The sequence below is a fragment of the Nicotiana sylvestris genome, chromosome 6, assembly GCF_000393655.2.
Source record: "Nicotiana sylvestris chromosome 6, ASM39365v2, whole genome shotgun sequence".
Classification (NCBI taxonomy): Eukaryota; Viridiplantae; Streptophyta; class Magnoliopsida; order Solanales; family Solanaceae; genus Nicotiana; species Nicotiana sylvestris.
The window spans coordinates 159744760-159760716 of NC_091062.1; the positions used below are offsets into that span (position 1 = coordinate 159744760).

Here is a 15957-nt window from a genome sequence, read left to right on the forward strand (position 1 = left end):
CATCACTAAGTGCCAAGAAAAGCTACGGGAAAAAAAGAGAGCTAGCATTTGTTAAATTAAAAAGAGTTTTTCGGAGTAGTAAAAATTAAGAGATAGTCTTGGCAAAGAGAATTAGTTTTCTTGTCGTGTTGTTGGCTGGATTTTGAGAAAATTCCAGCATACAAATTTCATTCAATTTGTTCGCGGGTTTCATTGATAAAAAGGTTGATATCAAGGATCAGTCTCGATGTGGATACGCATAGAGTCTTCGCACTATCGAAGAATTTGAAACGAAACTTTCTTCACCAGGTACGTCTTAGATCCGATCTATTGACACGTAAATAAATTTTAAACATGAAAAGATCTGCCTAGGATTATTATTGTCTTCCGCTGCATTATACGAACACCTATACGAAATCCTTCAGTGGTATCAGAGTCGTGGTTTATTGTGTCTAAAATTTATTTACGAAATATTTTAATATTATATTTGAAGAGTTCAAATCATAAACATGTGTCTTGTGCAATAGTCAAATCGCTTGAATGCTGATATTATTTTATTATGGATAAAATATGTATTCATATAACTATTGAGATAGTTCAAAACTTGAAATTGAAATTTTGCATTAGATACAACGGGAATCTATAATAGGTTACATGATTCTATTATTGTTTTTAATTGTTATTTAGTTCATGAGATGTTAATTAATAATGATATTCTGGCATGAATTACTTTTTTGTGATATATGTGATATATAGATTAAACATGTTAGAAGAATGTTGAATTTTGTTTTTATGTCACATGCTTGTTCGTTACATAATTTTGAATTATTTATTACATGTGATGTAAATCAATTTAGGACTAAGCATGTAGACAATTTGAACTAAATTCACATGCTATAAAAGATTTGATCTTTATGTTATTAAAAACTATTTTAGTAACAATTCCCTCTTACTAAAATTTGAGTTCTTAAATAATAAAATATAAGATATTTTATTATAGAGCTATCCTCAAAGTAAATAATTTTACTTATTTTTTGTTTATAAGGAGCGGCCTGACTACCAGGAGACTTATAGTTCAAGAATATGTTACAATTATTTATTGCATTAGATGTATGGATTGAAAGAATTATTCAATTTTACACTAGACGTCTGGACCATCCGGGGGAGTATAAAATTTAATGAGTTCCTTGCTATCATGATGGTTGAACGCAACTATGCCAATAGGATCGACCTGACTACCAGGGGATTATTTGACATAGAGCTATTTAAGGAAATTGTATGGGGATACAATTGGTAAGAGTACCTACCTTTAAAATATATGTGAGAAACGAATTGACTTCCAAGGGGCTCATACATATTATTAAAGGATTCCTTTACTCCACTAACAGAAATAAAGATTTCGTAAACTATAATGAGGGTATATAGTTTAAAATAATTAGTGAAAATATCATTTAGATAAAAGTTCATGTCTTTATGATATATGTAAATATGTTCTTATATTATTGTCTTTTTTTTCTATATTTTAGATTTCTCAATATGGCTGTTATATCACTGCGTGAAATACTTGAGACCAACAAGTTGGTAGGACCAAACTTTGATGACTAGTATAGAAATTTGAGAATTGTTCTCATGCATGAAAAGCTCATTGATGTGATCGATAATCCTGCAAAGATAATCCCACCAGAGAATGATGTTCAAGGCACCAAGGTTTATCAGAAATACTTGGAAGAATGTCTTGCTATTAAACGCATCATTCTCGCTTCTATGAGTTCTGAACTCCAAGGAAACATCAGAATATGGATCCAACTGCAATCATTGAATATCTTAAGAAGATGGTTGATACATAGTTGGACATTGAAAACGCTCTAGTTGGACCCCTTGTCAATCATGTGATTGTTCTTACCGAAGAATATGAGAAGTTGGGGTACAAGCTTGGTAAAGAGCTTTCTGAAGGTTTGATCTTGCAGTCAGTATATGATGCTGAATTTTTTCAATGTAAGAAGAAACGGCATTGGAAGAGAAACTGCAAGGAATATCTTGCAACTCTAAAGGACAAGAAACAAGGTGAGACATTAATGAAAAATATTTTCAAGGTTTCTTTAGCTACTACTAATTCTTCACTGTGGGTATTAGATACTGGCAGTGGTTATAACATCTGCAATATGTTGCAAGGGTTCAAGATAAGTAGGAAACTAAAGAAAGGAGAAGTTAATCTACAAGTTGGAAATGGTGTAAAAGTTGCGGCCGTGGCTATAGGATCAATTTCTTTAATAATGCCTCCGGGCAAAGTACTTATGTTGGATGATTGTTATTATATTCCTAAATTTATTTCGAACATAATTTCAGCTTCTATGTTAGACAAACGTGGTTTTCGCATTATTATAGGCAATAGTATTTGCTCTATTAATTATGATGATAATTTATATGTGAATGACTATCTCCAACATGATGTTTATGTCTTACCTAATGTGAATGTTAATTCAATTATGCATGTTTCAAGTCTTTAGAGGAAAAGAGATGATCAAGTAAATCATACATACCTTTGGCATTGTAGGCTTGGTCATATTGGAGAGAAAAGAATTAACAAGTTGTACAAGGAAGTGTACATTGATAAATATGATTTTGAATCATATCCAACTTGTGAATCTTGTCTCAAAGGAAAAATGACCAAATCTTCATTTACTGGAAGTGGAGAAAGAGCTTCTGAATTATTGGGACTAATTCATACAGATGTTTGTGGGCCCATGAAAATTCAAGCTAGAGGTGGATATTCTTACTTCATCACCTTCACTGATGATATGTCAAGATATGGATTTGTGTATCTTATGAAACACAAATCTGAATCTTTTGAAATGTTCAAAAAGTTCCGTAGTGAAGTTGAGAAACAAACTGGTAAAAGTATCAAAGTACTAAGGTTTGATAGAGGTGGAGAATATCTTAGTGAAGATTTTACTAAGTATCCCAGTGGACACCTCCAGGGACACCACTACACAATAGTGTGTCTGAAAGGAGAAATCGAACCTTATTAGATATGGTGAGATCTATGATGGGGTTCACTGATCTTCTAATAAATTTATGGGAATATGATTTGGAAGCAGCAACATACTTACTTAATAAAGTTCCCACTAAGTCAGTCTCTACAATACCATATGAGATATGGAAAGGACATAAGCCTAACCTTAAACACATTACAGTTTGGAGTTGTCCAGCTTATGTTAAGAGGCTACAGTCTGATAAACTTGACTCAAGATCTGATAAGTGTATGTTTATTGGGTATCCCAAGGAAACAATAGGATATTATTTCTATCACCTTTCTGATCATAAAGTGTTTGTGGCTAGAGGAGCAACCTTTTTGGAAAGGGAATTTCTTCTGGAAGGAAATTATAGTGGAGAAATAGAACTTGATGAAGTTTAAGAAACTAATGAATCAACACAAAATCAAGATCATGAGATACAAGTTGAAGAACCTTTATTGGATGTTTTGAAGTTGCCAAGGAAGTTGCCATCTTCAACGGTTGAAGTTCTAAATGTAGTTCAAGGACAGGTTAATGACCCAGTTCCAAACCAAATTGAACAATAACCAAATCCAGCACAAGGTGAACAGGTTGTACAAGCACCTCTTAGAAGGTCAACACGAGAATGTCATGTGCCAACTAGATTAAATCTAATGGTATAAGATGATGTATCAAATGAGGTTGATCATAGTGATGATGACCCTAAGACCTATGAAGAGGCTATACAAAGTTCTGATTATGAGAAATGGCTAAAGGCCATGGAATCCGAAATGGAATCCATGAAGGAAAATAAAGTATGGACTTTAGTTGAACCTTCAAAGGATATAAAACCTATTGGTTGTAAATGGGTTTGTAAGAAAAAGATTGGATCAGACAGAAAGGTGGAGACCTACAAAGCCCGTCTTGTTGCCAAGGGATATCATCAGAAAGAAGGAGTCGACTACGACAAGCGTTCTCTCCCGTGGCAATGCTCAAATTTATTCGGATTTTGCTTGCTATAGCAGCATACTATGATTATGAAATATGGCAAATGGATGTGAAAACAGCTTTCCTTAATGGTGAGCTAAAAGAGGATGTGTACATGACACAACCTGAAGGTTTCACATCTTCGTCTGATCATAATAAAAATTTGCAAGCTACAAAGATCCATTTATGGACTAAATCAAGCTTCTCGAAGTTGGAATATTCGATTTAACAAAACAATTGAAAAGTTCAATTTTATTAGATGCGAAGAAGAACCTTGTGTGTACAAAAAGGTTAGTGGGAGCACAATTATATTTTTAGTGTTGTATGTTGGTGATATATTGCTCATAGGGAATGATATAGCGGCATTGCAAAGTACCAAGATTTGGCTATCTGAATAGTTCTCAATGAAAGACTTGGGAGAAGCAGCTTATATATTAGAAATGAAGATCTATAGAGATAGATCTAGGAAGCTGCTTGGACTTTCTCAATCTTTGTACATTGATACCATCTTAAAGAGGTATAACATGGATAATTCCAAAATAGGCTATCTACCGATAGGCACTGGAATTCCTCTCAGTAGGGAGGATTGTCCTAAAACACCTTAAGAGAGAGAACGCATGAGTAGGATCCCATACACTAGTGCAGTGGGAGCTATCATGTATACCATGACATGTACACATCCTGATATGGCTTATGCACTTGGAGTGACTAGCCGATATCAGGCAAATCCTGGTGAGGAACATTGGAAGGTGGTGAAGACCATTCTTAAGTACTTAAGAAGGACTAAAGACCAATTCCTCATCTATGGAGATTCTGAGTTGAAACTTCAAGGTTATACTGATGCAAGTTTCTCTTCAGATAGAAATGATAACAAATCTATTTCTAGTTATGTATTCACCTTAATTAGTGGTGCAGTGAGTTGAAAAAATTCCAAATAAGATACAGTAGCTGATTCAGTGACTGAAACAGAATATATAACAACTAGTAAAGCTGCTAGGAAAGTTGTATGGATGAAAAAGTTCTTAACTAAACTTGGTGTGGTTCCTTTAATAGAAGGTACAATTCCATTGTTGTGTGACAACACTGGAGCCATTGCTCAAGCAAAAGAACCAAAATCACACCAAAAATCCAAACACATTCTGCCAAGGATCACTTGATAAGAGAAATCATTGGACGTGGGGATGTCTAGATTCAAAAGGTTGATGGAAAGGAAAATGCTCCATACCCATTCACTAAAGCTCTTGGCGCAAAGGAGTTTAACAAGTACAAGTAGAAATTGGGAATGAAGTACAAGAGCGATTGGCTCTAGTGCAAGTGGAAGATTGTTAGGGATATAGTAGATATGCCCTAGATCCAATCTCATATTTGATGATTTGAACATATTTTTGTGAACGTTATTTGATAAAAAAAATATATGGCATTCTTTTTTCTTTAGTTATTATTAATTGTTTGATTAATTTGATAAGGTCCTTGATTAAATTTTGAGATTTATCATCGTGATAGAGATCATGATAATGAGAGCAAAGTCTCTTATAATTTAATCTAAATTTGACAATTTGTTCTCGATCGTATGATTACTAATTTGGACATTAGTAATCCGGTTAGATCAATATTTATGTGATTGTCTTTATGGGATAAAGATTAGTTGATCTCATTAACTGAATCACATAGATAGATGATGCATATAGAGATATGATCATTAAACCGACTCATTGGATAATTCCTAATGGTTAGAATTACCATAAACTGTCAATAGGATATTCTCTTGAAGAATGTGATGTAAAAGTTTTCTTTGACTTGAGATTGTCATAGTAATTGACAAGTTATTTATTGTGCTTTGATACTAGACACATATGGCCCTAGGACGATAGTTGAAATTAAATGACAAGGATATTGGGCATAATTAAATGCTTGTAGAATTAGTGATTGATCAAGATGGAATCTGTCAACCCTTGGTAATGAGTTTAAGCTCCATGTTATCATGAATTATAAACGACCAAATTAAGACCTTGGTCAGGGCAATTGAATGAAAGAATAAATGAGTTTCTTAGATCATTCGATGGTCGATTTTATTTGACATGAACACATAGTTGGTCGCCTATTAGGATTTGACAGTTGAACCATATCCTAGGGTGACTCGGAGCTATAAGGACGGAATGAATTACTACGTTATTCTTCTACTGATTCTTGAGAGTAAATTGTATACTTCATGCTATCCGGTCATTAAGAAGTGTTGCTAGACGCCACCCTTGATTAGTATATTGATGTTGTGAATTTACTACCGGCTTAGTATTGAACCTATGAGGTCGCACACTAACGAATTTTCTGATATTTGCTAAAGGATTAATTACTTTATTATTTGACAATTAAATTAACGAATTTAATTAGTCAAATATAGTTATTAGTCCAATTGAAATATTATTATATTCTTTGCTAGAACTGAGGATATAATTAATATTGTGAACAAATTGAAATTTTCTATTTGGAATAGAAATTAAATTATATCTCTTAATTGATATATATGTATTATATATACAAAATTAATATTTATGTATATATGAAATATATAAAAATTAATGAAGACTAATTAGTGAAATCCAATTAAGAATTGGATTCACGTATGAAGTCCACAAAAGGGACTTAGTCGGCAAGGTGTTTCCCGTTTTGGAATGGGATTCCATCTTCAATGGAATTACCTTTTTCTAAAGTTCAATTTTGAATTGGAAAGAAAAGAAAAGAAAGCCCAAACGCTTATAATTTTTCCTTAACCTAGTGGAAAGTATTGTTGGCTTAAGTGATATATAAATACATCACTAAGTGCCAAGAAAAGCTACGAGAAAAAAGGAGACCTCGCATCTGTTAAACGAAAAAGAGTTTTTCGGAGCAGTAAAAATTAAGAAATAGTCTTGGCAAAGAGAATTAGTTTTCTTGTCGTGTTGTTGGCTGGATTTTGAGAAAATTCCAGCATACAAATTTCATTCAATTTGTTCGCGGGTTTCATTGATCAAAGGGTTGATAGCAAATATCAGTCTCTATGTGGATACGCATAGAGTCTTCGCACTATCGAAGAATTTGAAACGAGACTTTCTTCACCAGGTACGTCTTAGATCCGATCTATTGACATGTAAGTAAATTTTAAACATGAAAAGATCTGCCTAGGATTATTATTGTCTTCCACTGCGTGTTACGAATACCTATACGCAATCCTTCACTTCCTCTCTTTACTTTTCGGCGAGATCTTAAGGATTTGCTTTAGAAAGTAATTAAGCCTAGTGTTATGGCCACGAGAAATAAAAATCAAGCCACTTGAACGAGCTGAATATCAAAGATTAGAGATGGAACAGAATTTTTTAACATAGCTCAAGAGAAATAAGTCAAATTGAAGTGAGCAATTATGATACTTTAGTGTAGTTTGTAACTGCTATACACCTTGTTCGGAGGTTGGTGGAAATGTATAGAGAGGAAGAAGGATCTGCACATGGTGTTTATTGACCTGGAGAAAGCATACGACAAGGTTCCTAGAGAAGTTCTCTGGAGATATTTGGAGGCAAAAGGTGTGTCGGTACCGTACATTATGGCGATCAAGGACATGTATGATGGGGCTAAGAATCGGGTTAGGATAGTAGGAGGAGACTCTGAACATTTTCCGGTTGTAATAGGGTTACACCAAGGTTCCGCACTCAGTCTATTCTTATTCGCCTTGGTGATGGACACGTTAACGCACCATATTCAAGGGGAGGTGCCGTGGTGCATACTATTCGCCAATGACATAGTTCTGATTGATGAGTCGCGAGCTAGTCTTAACGAGAGGCTAGAGATTTGGAGACAAGCTCTTGAGTCTAATGGTTTCAAGCTGAGCAGGATGAAGACGGAATACTTGGAGTATAAGTTCAGCGCTGAGCCGGGGAAAGTGGGCGTGGATGTGAGGCTTGAATCACAGGTCATCCCAAGTAGAGGAAGCTTCAAGTACCTTGGGTCAATTATCTCGGGGGGGGAGGGATCGACGAGGATGTCACACATCGTATTGGGGTAGGATGGATGAAGTGGAGGTTAGCATCTGGAGTCTTGTGCGACAAGAGAGTGCCACCGATTCTCAAAGGTAAGTTCTATAAAGCGGTGGTTAGACCGGTAATGATGTATGGGGCTGAGTGTTGGCCTGTTAAGAACTCACATACCCAGAAGATGAGAGTAGCAGAAATGAGGATGCTGAGGTGGATGTGCGGGCACACTAGGATGGATAAGATTAAGAATGATGATATTCAGGAGAAGGTGCAAGTGGCTCCCATTGATGACAAGATGCGGGAAGTGAGACTCAGATGGTTCGGGCATGTTCAGAGGAGAAGTCCAGATGCTCCGGTAAGGAGGTGCGAGCGGCTAGTTGTGGAGGGGACGAGAAGAGGTAGAGAGCGGCCTAAGAAATATTGAGGAGAGGTGATAAGACATGATATGGCGAGGCTTCAAATTTCCGAGGATATGACACTTGATAGGAAGTTGTGGAGGTCGAGTATTAAGGTTGTAGGTTAGGAGGTAGTTGAGTCTTGCCTTACTTATACCTTTGCGAGACTAGTCTGGTAGGGTTTTTACCTAAGTTAGCTAGTGCCATTGTGTCTTACTATTTCAGTGCATGACGCATTTAATAGCTATCGCTTTACTTTGCATCTTTCTTCGGATTTCATCTTCATATTTTTTTCTTATTGTTTCTGTGGTGATACTAATATTCTCTACTTTTGTCCTTTTGTTTTCTTGAACCGAGGGTCTATCGGAAACAATCTCTCTACCCCTTTGGGGTAGGGGTGAGGTCTGCGTACACACTACCCTCCCAAGACCCCATTAGTGGGATTTCACTGGGTTGTTGTTGTTGTTGTTGTATTGTAGTTTGTAACTGATCAAGTGAAGGACAAGTTAGAATAAAATCAGTAGCATCACTATTAATTGGAGACTTAGGAATCTGAATTACCATTGGCAGGTACAAGAAAAATATGCAGAAGTGGTTGAAGAAATAAAAATGGATTGGAGGGCGGTAGCAGTTTATTCCCACTAACTATCTTCTTCCTGGACCAGCAGATTTGAATTTTTATTGTAAGAGGAAGAAGAAAGACAACAAAATGAGAAATAATAAATTGGAGAAGATGAACATTCGCCAGAAGTCTTCTTTTACAGTCAATGTTTCTTTCTTTCTCTTTGTTTTCTTGAAATTTTGACTTTTCTATTCTTAGTTGACGTGTCTTTTTCTGATTGGTGTTATTTGATATGTCAATAGCAAGTAGCATGCACACGCTTTGATTTGTGTAGAATTGTCAAATAAGTGTTCAATAGGCACACTTGTGAGTAGGTTCAAGTGTACAATTGGAACAAAGCTCAATACAGCCGCATATGTCTAAATCAAAAATAGAGGCAAGTTTAAGGGGTATTCAGCCCTTTACTAGGCTTAGGTCCTTGTGGATCTGCATAAATGATTACAACATTATCAATATATCTTAACATGGATGAATGGACTAATATTTCTTCACATTCACATCATAATTACTGTATGAGAGTTTATTTCTTGTGTTTCCCCTTTCCCTTTCTTTTTCTTCTAAATAAAGGCCAATGATAAGCTAACTCCAAAACAATCCTCAACAATAGAAGCTTGTTAAGTAATTGCAACTAATAGTTTGAGGTGACAACTTATTCTGAATCCTAATTCGAGAGCATATACTTCATAATTTGTAGTACTCCAAAAGAAATCACCAATTTTCAGAAAGGAAAAAAGGGAAAATAACTGATAAGAAGTCACTACACCTCGGTCCATTTTGCTTTACAACGGATAGAACACAACAGAAAATCCAATTATCTCTTCAATACAAAGATCTTATCACGGGGAGAACATATGAGAAATATATAACAACATGTTCAGAAAACAGTACAAAAATGTTCAGACACAGAATTTAATTTAACTCGCACCTTAGACAAAATCAGAAGCAGAACCAATGAAAGTTGGAACTGCAAATATCGTCCATCAATTACTTCGTAGATGTCACAGGGATGACTATTTGGTTTTTTTTTTTTTTTTTTTTTTTTAAATCTTGGGCACTTGATATCTTTCTTTTCACCATAGTAACTCCACAAAAGATTGTAATCGAGCACAGGGCAATGGTTCAATTCTTTTACAATCAAGGGAAAAAAGGGTGCATGGTCCAAGGTTTATTCCAGAAAGGCTGAACTTTATCAAACAGCCTAAGCAGGCTTCTCATAGGTATTTGCCTCTCTAAATTCTGCAATAGCACTACGAATCATTCCAGCAACATCAGATCGTACAAAGAGATGTGTATTATCCAAGACCTGTATTATAAACTTTTGCGATTGGGGCAATGCAGCATTCATATTGATAATGAACTGCGCCATGGGTACATCACTGCAAAGGAAAAGGCAGATCTCATCATACTAAAAGAAGCAAAGACATTTGAAATTAAGCTGGAGTAGGAATTCTATGTTAAGACTCGAATAGAGATAAAATGAATGCAGTAGTCTTTATATATATGTGTAGTTAAACCAATTTAATTACAGCAGATGTAGAAATCATGAGTTTAGCCCAAATCAAGATCTTGGGCGTTCTGACCCATTTAGTTTCTAATATATTTGGTTATATTTGCTTGCTCTAAATTGTAATTTACCATGATATGTACAATCCTTTGATGGCGTTCACCATGATTTAACCTAAGGCTTCAGCTGCAAAACAAACAGCAATTAGTCAAAAATGACAGCCCACCCATATAATATTTCCCCTCTCCAAAATGCATTTTTGCAGAATATTTAATTTATCACAGTTGACTCACTTCCTTCTAATATATTAGGTAAAAGAGAGGAAAGGATGGATCCTTCACCCTAAAATTAGAAATACAGTAAGGCTAATGACACAATTAGAAGGGAATTCATAAAAGCAGCCCTTGACAATTCTTTTTTCTTTTTTGGGACACTTAAATAACTTGATAATCACATGTCAAAACTTTGGATAGTGCAAAAAATAGGATACTTTACTTCAAGTTTCGCTTTCTCTCCAAAATGCTACTGCAGAAACACCATTTTTAAGACCGTGCTAACATTTCTTTCTCTAACCAGTCGGCTGAAAAAGTTAACCTAGAATATCCAACCTATACTCGAGTCCAATTCCTTGGATGAAGAAATAACTTATAGTTTGCTTCCCCAGCTGAGAAATTCCATGGTAAACAATATGGATGAGAAGGATCATTTTGTCACAACCTAGTAGACAATCCTCACAAAAAGATGGTTCTTACACATCCAAATTACATAATGCTACTATATACAACTATGCTCAGTCCCAAATAAGTTGGGGTGGGCAATGCCATTACATAAAGTGCCTAAAATCATTTATAACGGATCGGACATGCTGACCAAGAAATTCTTGAACAAGGATACTATCGAAAATTTATCTAGGGGCAAAACAAGTAAGAACCTGAAGGGTATATATCAGTATTATCAAAGGCGAAAAGCGCAAAAAAGCTCTAAGGTCCGTTGGGGCTTTAAGCGCAAGGCGCAAATAAAGCGTGAGCTTTAACGATAAAAGGCGCAACTGGAGAAAAAGTAAAAATATATATATGTAGTCCAAGACTAATAATTATAAGCATGAATAACAAATATATGGACAAAGAAATTGAAAAAAAATTACGATAAAGTGAAATTCAATTGTTTAATGTCGTCTTTTCAGGATTACACTCATTGGCTAGGAAAAGTATGCCTTAGAGCCTTGATGCGATACTAAAGCGTCCACAAAGCGAGGCGAAGCGTTCAACATGTTTTGAGCCTCGCTTCAGGGCTTAAGCGCGCTTTAAGCGCGCCTTTGACAACACTATATTAAACTAGTAAAATACAAATACTTAAATCTATTTGATCTCGTTTTGAGTTTCCTTATACCTGTTGCTGATGGGAGGTAGCAGATATCCCGTGGAATTAGTTGAGGTGTGTGCAAGCTGGCCCGGACACCACAACTATCAAAATAAATAAATAAATCTGTTTGATCTGGTTGCTTCTAAACAATCCATAGAGAATAATACTAACAACAACAACAAGAAGAAGCGCAGTAATTTCCTACAAGTAGGGTCTGGAGAGGGTAAGATGTACGCAGTCTTACCCTACCCTAGAAGGGCAAAGAGGCTGTTTCCGATAGACCCTCGGGCGGGGAACGGATGAAAAAAAAGTAATGGCAACAAGTAGGAATAACAACAATCCACAGAGAATAATACTAAGATGACATAAATTGGTTCTGGAAGGTGAAATTAAAATGAGAAAATTAAACAAAAGGACATAACAGCTCATGTACAGTTATATGAAATTTAATGCCAAATCAAGCATAAAGAAATCTGTAAGCTTAAGTAAACAGCTTCAATCAAAGTGAAATGCACTATGAACAAACCCCTCTCTACAAACTTTTAATTTTGGTAGACCAAATTAAAAACTACATAGAGGAGGAACATACTAACCTCTCCACACAAAGGCCAGTTTGGGGCGACTGAATTTGATTATACAGTAATTTGAAAAAGGGATTGGGGTTTATCTCAGAAACAAAAGGAGAACTTACCAGTCAAGGGGAGAAGAGCAAGATTTTGCAGCCGAGGGAGAATGGACTGGAAATCAATGGGAATGAACCCGCTACAAGGAATCTGGGCTGTACGTTTGAAATTCGTGAAGGACCGACGACTCCGATATTACCCTAAAATATTTTCCGATTTATTTTGTATAAAATTATTACCAAAATACATTTATACTACTATATATTTCTTTCTTATACACTATATTTTTCCTTATATCATGTCTTTTTATCGATGACATAATTGACACAAATATCAAAATAATTTATTTTTCTTTTATCATGTTATAACTTATTCGCTTAGTTTTTGAAGGAAATTTTTTTCTTAGTTTCACATTTTTAGGAATGACTAGATCCATGCAAGAGTGTTTTGAATATTTGGATAGCAATTCAAAAATTGTCATGATATTTTTCTATCATCCATGTTCCTTTCGTAGCTTTAAAACCTTAAGTTTTTTCTTCATACCTTTCATATTTGCTTGCTGCTTCAGCAACTTTATTGACTCTTCATTGAGATTTTGTTTTAACTATGATCCACGAGGTTGTATAGCTAATTCGTAGAGAGAGTGTAACATATTAAAACTAATTATAGTAAAAATTGCACGGGGCGATCTATTTGGTCGCCCTCATTTAACTTATATCCATTTTTTTAAAAACTTTTAACTTGTACCCACTTTTTAAACAACTTCAGCCCATTTCTCCTCCTCCTTCTCCTCCTCAAAGTTTTATCTTTTTTTTTTCAGAAGTGAAGTTCATCCCTATCTGCTTCTTCTTATTTCTCCGGTGAGTCCTATAAATTTTCACGCCAACCTATACATCTGAAACAACCAATTTGCTTTCTTCTCAGCTCTTGCTCGACACACAAATTTGTTTTGCTGAAAAAATGGCACAAAATATGGGTCAAATAATTGCTCTTCTTTCTTCTCAGTTCTTGCTCGACACACAGAGATGACCTCGAAATTAAATTCTTAAAGGAGTTCAAATTTTGGGAATTAAATAGAATTTGGGTTATTGGTATCGTGAATACAAATAAATGGGTCAATGTGTTTCTACGTCTGCATGTCACCATATCAGAAGTGTAATTTCATCATCAAGGCATGCAAAAGATCATCACCATAACGTTGTTGTTGTATCATTTAAAAGCAAAAAAAAAAAAAACAGCCACAGCTGCAAGGATTATTGATAGAAAGAAGATGGTGTGGCAAATGAAATTATAAACAAACAAAAACTTCAGCTCTAGACCTGAAATTCCCCCTTACAAAGACAAAAACTTCAGCTCTAGAACTGAAATTCCTCAGTTACAAAGCAAAAACTTCAGCTCTTCAGCTCTAGAGCTGAAGTTCGCCAGTTACAAAACAAAAACTTTAGCTCTAGAGCTGAACTTCAGGCCATGCTACTAGAATGCTGAAGTTTTGCGTGATTGTCTTTGCTACTTCATCCATGTATGCTGAAGTTATGCGAAAAAACGGGTACGCTTGCAATTTGTTTTGTAAAACGGACACAAGTTAAAACGTGATAAAAAAACGGGTATAGATGCAAATGCCCCCTAATTATACTATAAGTAAGAAGCAAGAAGCCAAAAAAAAAAAATCCTTAAAAAGTCATGCACTAGAGGGGACAATAGTTTTGTACTCTCCAAACAATATTAACTCAAACCTAACAATTTAACTTGAATATATCCTTAAAAAGCAATTCAGAAAAGGTGAAGACACTCAACCAATATCAAAGAGAATTATACTTACCTTCTATTTCACGTGCTGAGCAAAATAGACTAAATAAAAAAATAATGATCTTTCATGAGAAAATAAAGGAAGAAGTAGTTCTAAGATAAAGAATTTCAAGTAACTCAAAGCTCCCATTTTGGCCGACTATATACATAATACAAACTATATGAATTATTCTTTGCAAATTAATTTTTGGTCGAATCCTTATATGAATATTTCCTTTCCTTTTCTTTTATTTTTGTTCTTTTTTCCTTCTCCATTTGCTTGTTTTATTTTTCTTTTCGCCTGTTACTCCACAGTTACTCCCCACATTATACTTATATATTTTGTATTAATCGCTTTATAATTTTATGCATAATTTCTTTAAATCAGTTTTTTACTAAAGCACTCTCATAATTTTTCCTTTAAATTTGAAGTACGTCAATGAAACGGGGAGAGAGGACGAAATAAGAAAAATAACATTCACATGTATGTCGAATTTTTCCTTTCTTTTCTTTGTTTTGTGATTTTCACTTTTTTCCGTTTTTTCATATTATTTGTTTTCATTTCCTTTTAGTTTCTTTCTTTGTCTTGCAATTATTCATTTTCTTTTTCCTTACCCACTTTGTTTTAATTTTCCTTTTTTCATTCCTTCACACACACACATATATCAGTTACTCTCTATTTCATGCCTTTTGTTTAAAGAAAAAATTAATCTCCTCCCACATCTTATGCAAAATTTCCATAAATAAGATTTTTTTTCTAAAACACTCCCATCATTTTCTCCTATAAATTCAAAGTGATTCGATAAGAAAAGTGAGAGAGGATAGGAAGAAAAACTATGTTACAGAAGTTCTTGTTGCAAAAATATTCAAATTGGTTATAGCATCCAGCCAAAACTTTAACAAAACTTTTGATCACTGCTTCCTTTCTTCTTGCTTCATCCCATGATAATAAATTTTAAACTCCTCAGAGAAAGCCTGATAAACTTTTTATTATGTCATGTAACCGGTGCTTGATAACTTTAAAAGTGAAGGAAGACTTATTAATATAATATGATATGATGCTAATCAAATACTATTCGATAAGATAGTAAAATTATATGCCATGAAATTAAAAAAGGTGTTAGTTGTTAATACCTCGTTCAATCTTTGCATATAACCTATTTATGTTCATTTGCGGTACACAATGTTTGAATGGTCGCAATGGAATGCAAGATAGTGAATATATATGGTGTGTCTATTTATATAGTGGTACGATGTTCAAAATTTAATGGTAAAGAATCCTTTCAAATTTCATAATTAAGTGATGAATACAAAAAGTAGTACCTAAAAGAATATAAAACTATAAAACTATTAGAACTGAAGCTTGATGTATATGATTTAAAGGAGGAGAGGAAATTGAATAGAAGAAGGAAATATAAAAAATAGTGAAAATATCGATAAAAAGTGTACAACAATGGCTGGAAAGTGTAAGGCACTAGCCATTATTGGGATTATTTCATTAGTTAATGTTGTGAATTTTTTATAGCATTTAAGTACAAAATATCATTTAGTGTGAGGTAATTTAATTTTAGGTAAAAGATAATTTGATCATTTAGTTTTTAAAGGTTATTATAATAAATTAACTTCACCTAAAAAATTTTATGCTTCTGATATAGTATGATGTGTTCAATATATTTACATAGAGTATAGTAAGTGATCAACATTAC

The 15957-nt window shown here is 34.4% G+C and overlaps 1 protein-coding gene across 4 annotated transcripts; it reads right to left on the reverse strand.

Moving 5' to 3' along the window:
- Nucleotides 1-9692: 9692 nt before the first annotated feature.
- LOC104232593 (general transcription and DNA repair factor IIH subunit TFB5-like) lies at nt 9693-12703 on the reverse strand. 4 transcript variants are annotated; one of them, XM_009785833.2, is made up of 4 exons: nt 12535-12703; nt 11871-11944; nt 10613-10667; nt 9693-10353 (listed from the first exon to the last, which is right to left on the reverse strand). In XM_009785833.2, the coding sequence occupies exons 3-4, from the start codon at nt 10645-10647 to the stop codon at nt 10176-10178; spliced, it is 213 nt and encodes a 70-aa protein (XP_009784135.1). In that variant the 5' UTR covers nt 10648-10667; nt 11871-11944; nt 12535-12703; the 3' UTR covers nt 9693-10175. The 4 variants fall into 4 exon arrangements, with proteins under 4 accessions (XP_009784135.1, XP_009784139.1, XP_009784137.1 ...); XM_009785837.2 differs by lacking the exon at nt 12535-12703 and adding an exon at nt 12437-12528; XM_009785835.2 differs by lacking the exon at nt 11871-11944 and having other exon boundaries at nt 12535-12702.
- Nucleotides 12704-15957: the final 3254 nt, after the last annotated feature.

Coding starts and splice junctions, on each gene's coding strand:
- LOC104232593 (XM_009785833.2), bottom strand. CDS start 10,647: ATGGTGAACGCCATCAAAGGATTGTACATATCATG. Junction 10,354..10,612: donor AAAGGATTGTACATATCATG/GTAAATTACAAT, acceptor TTTCCTTTGCAG/TGATGTACCCATGGCGCAGT.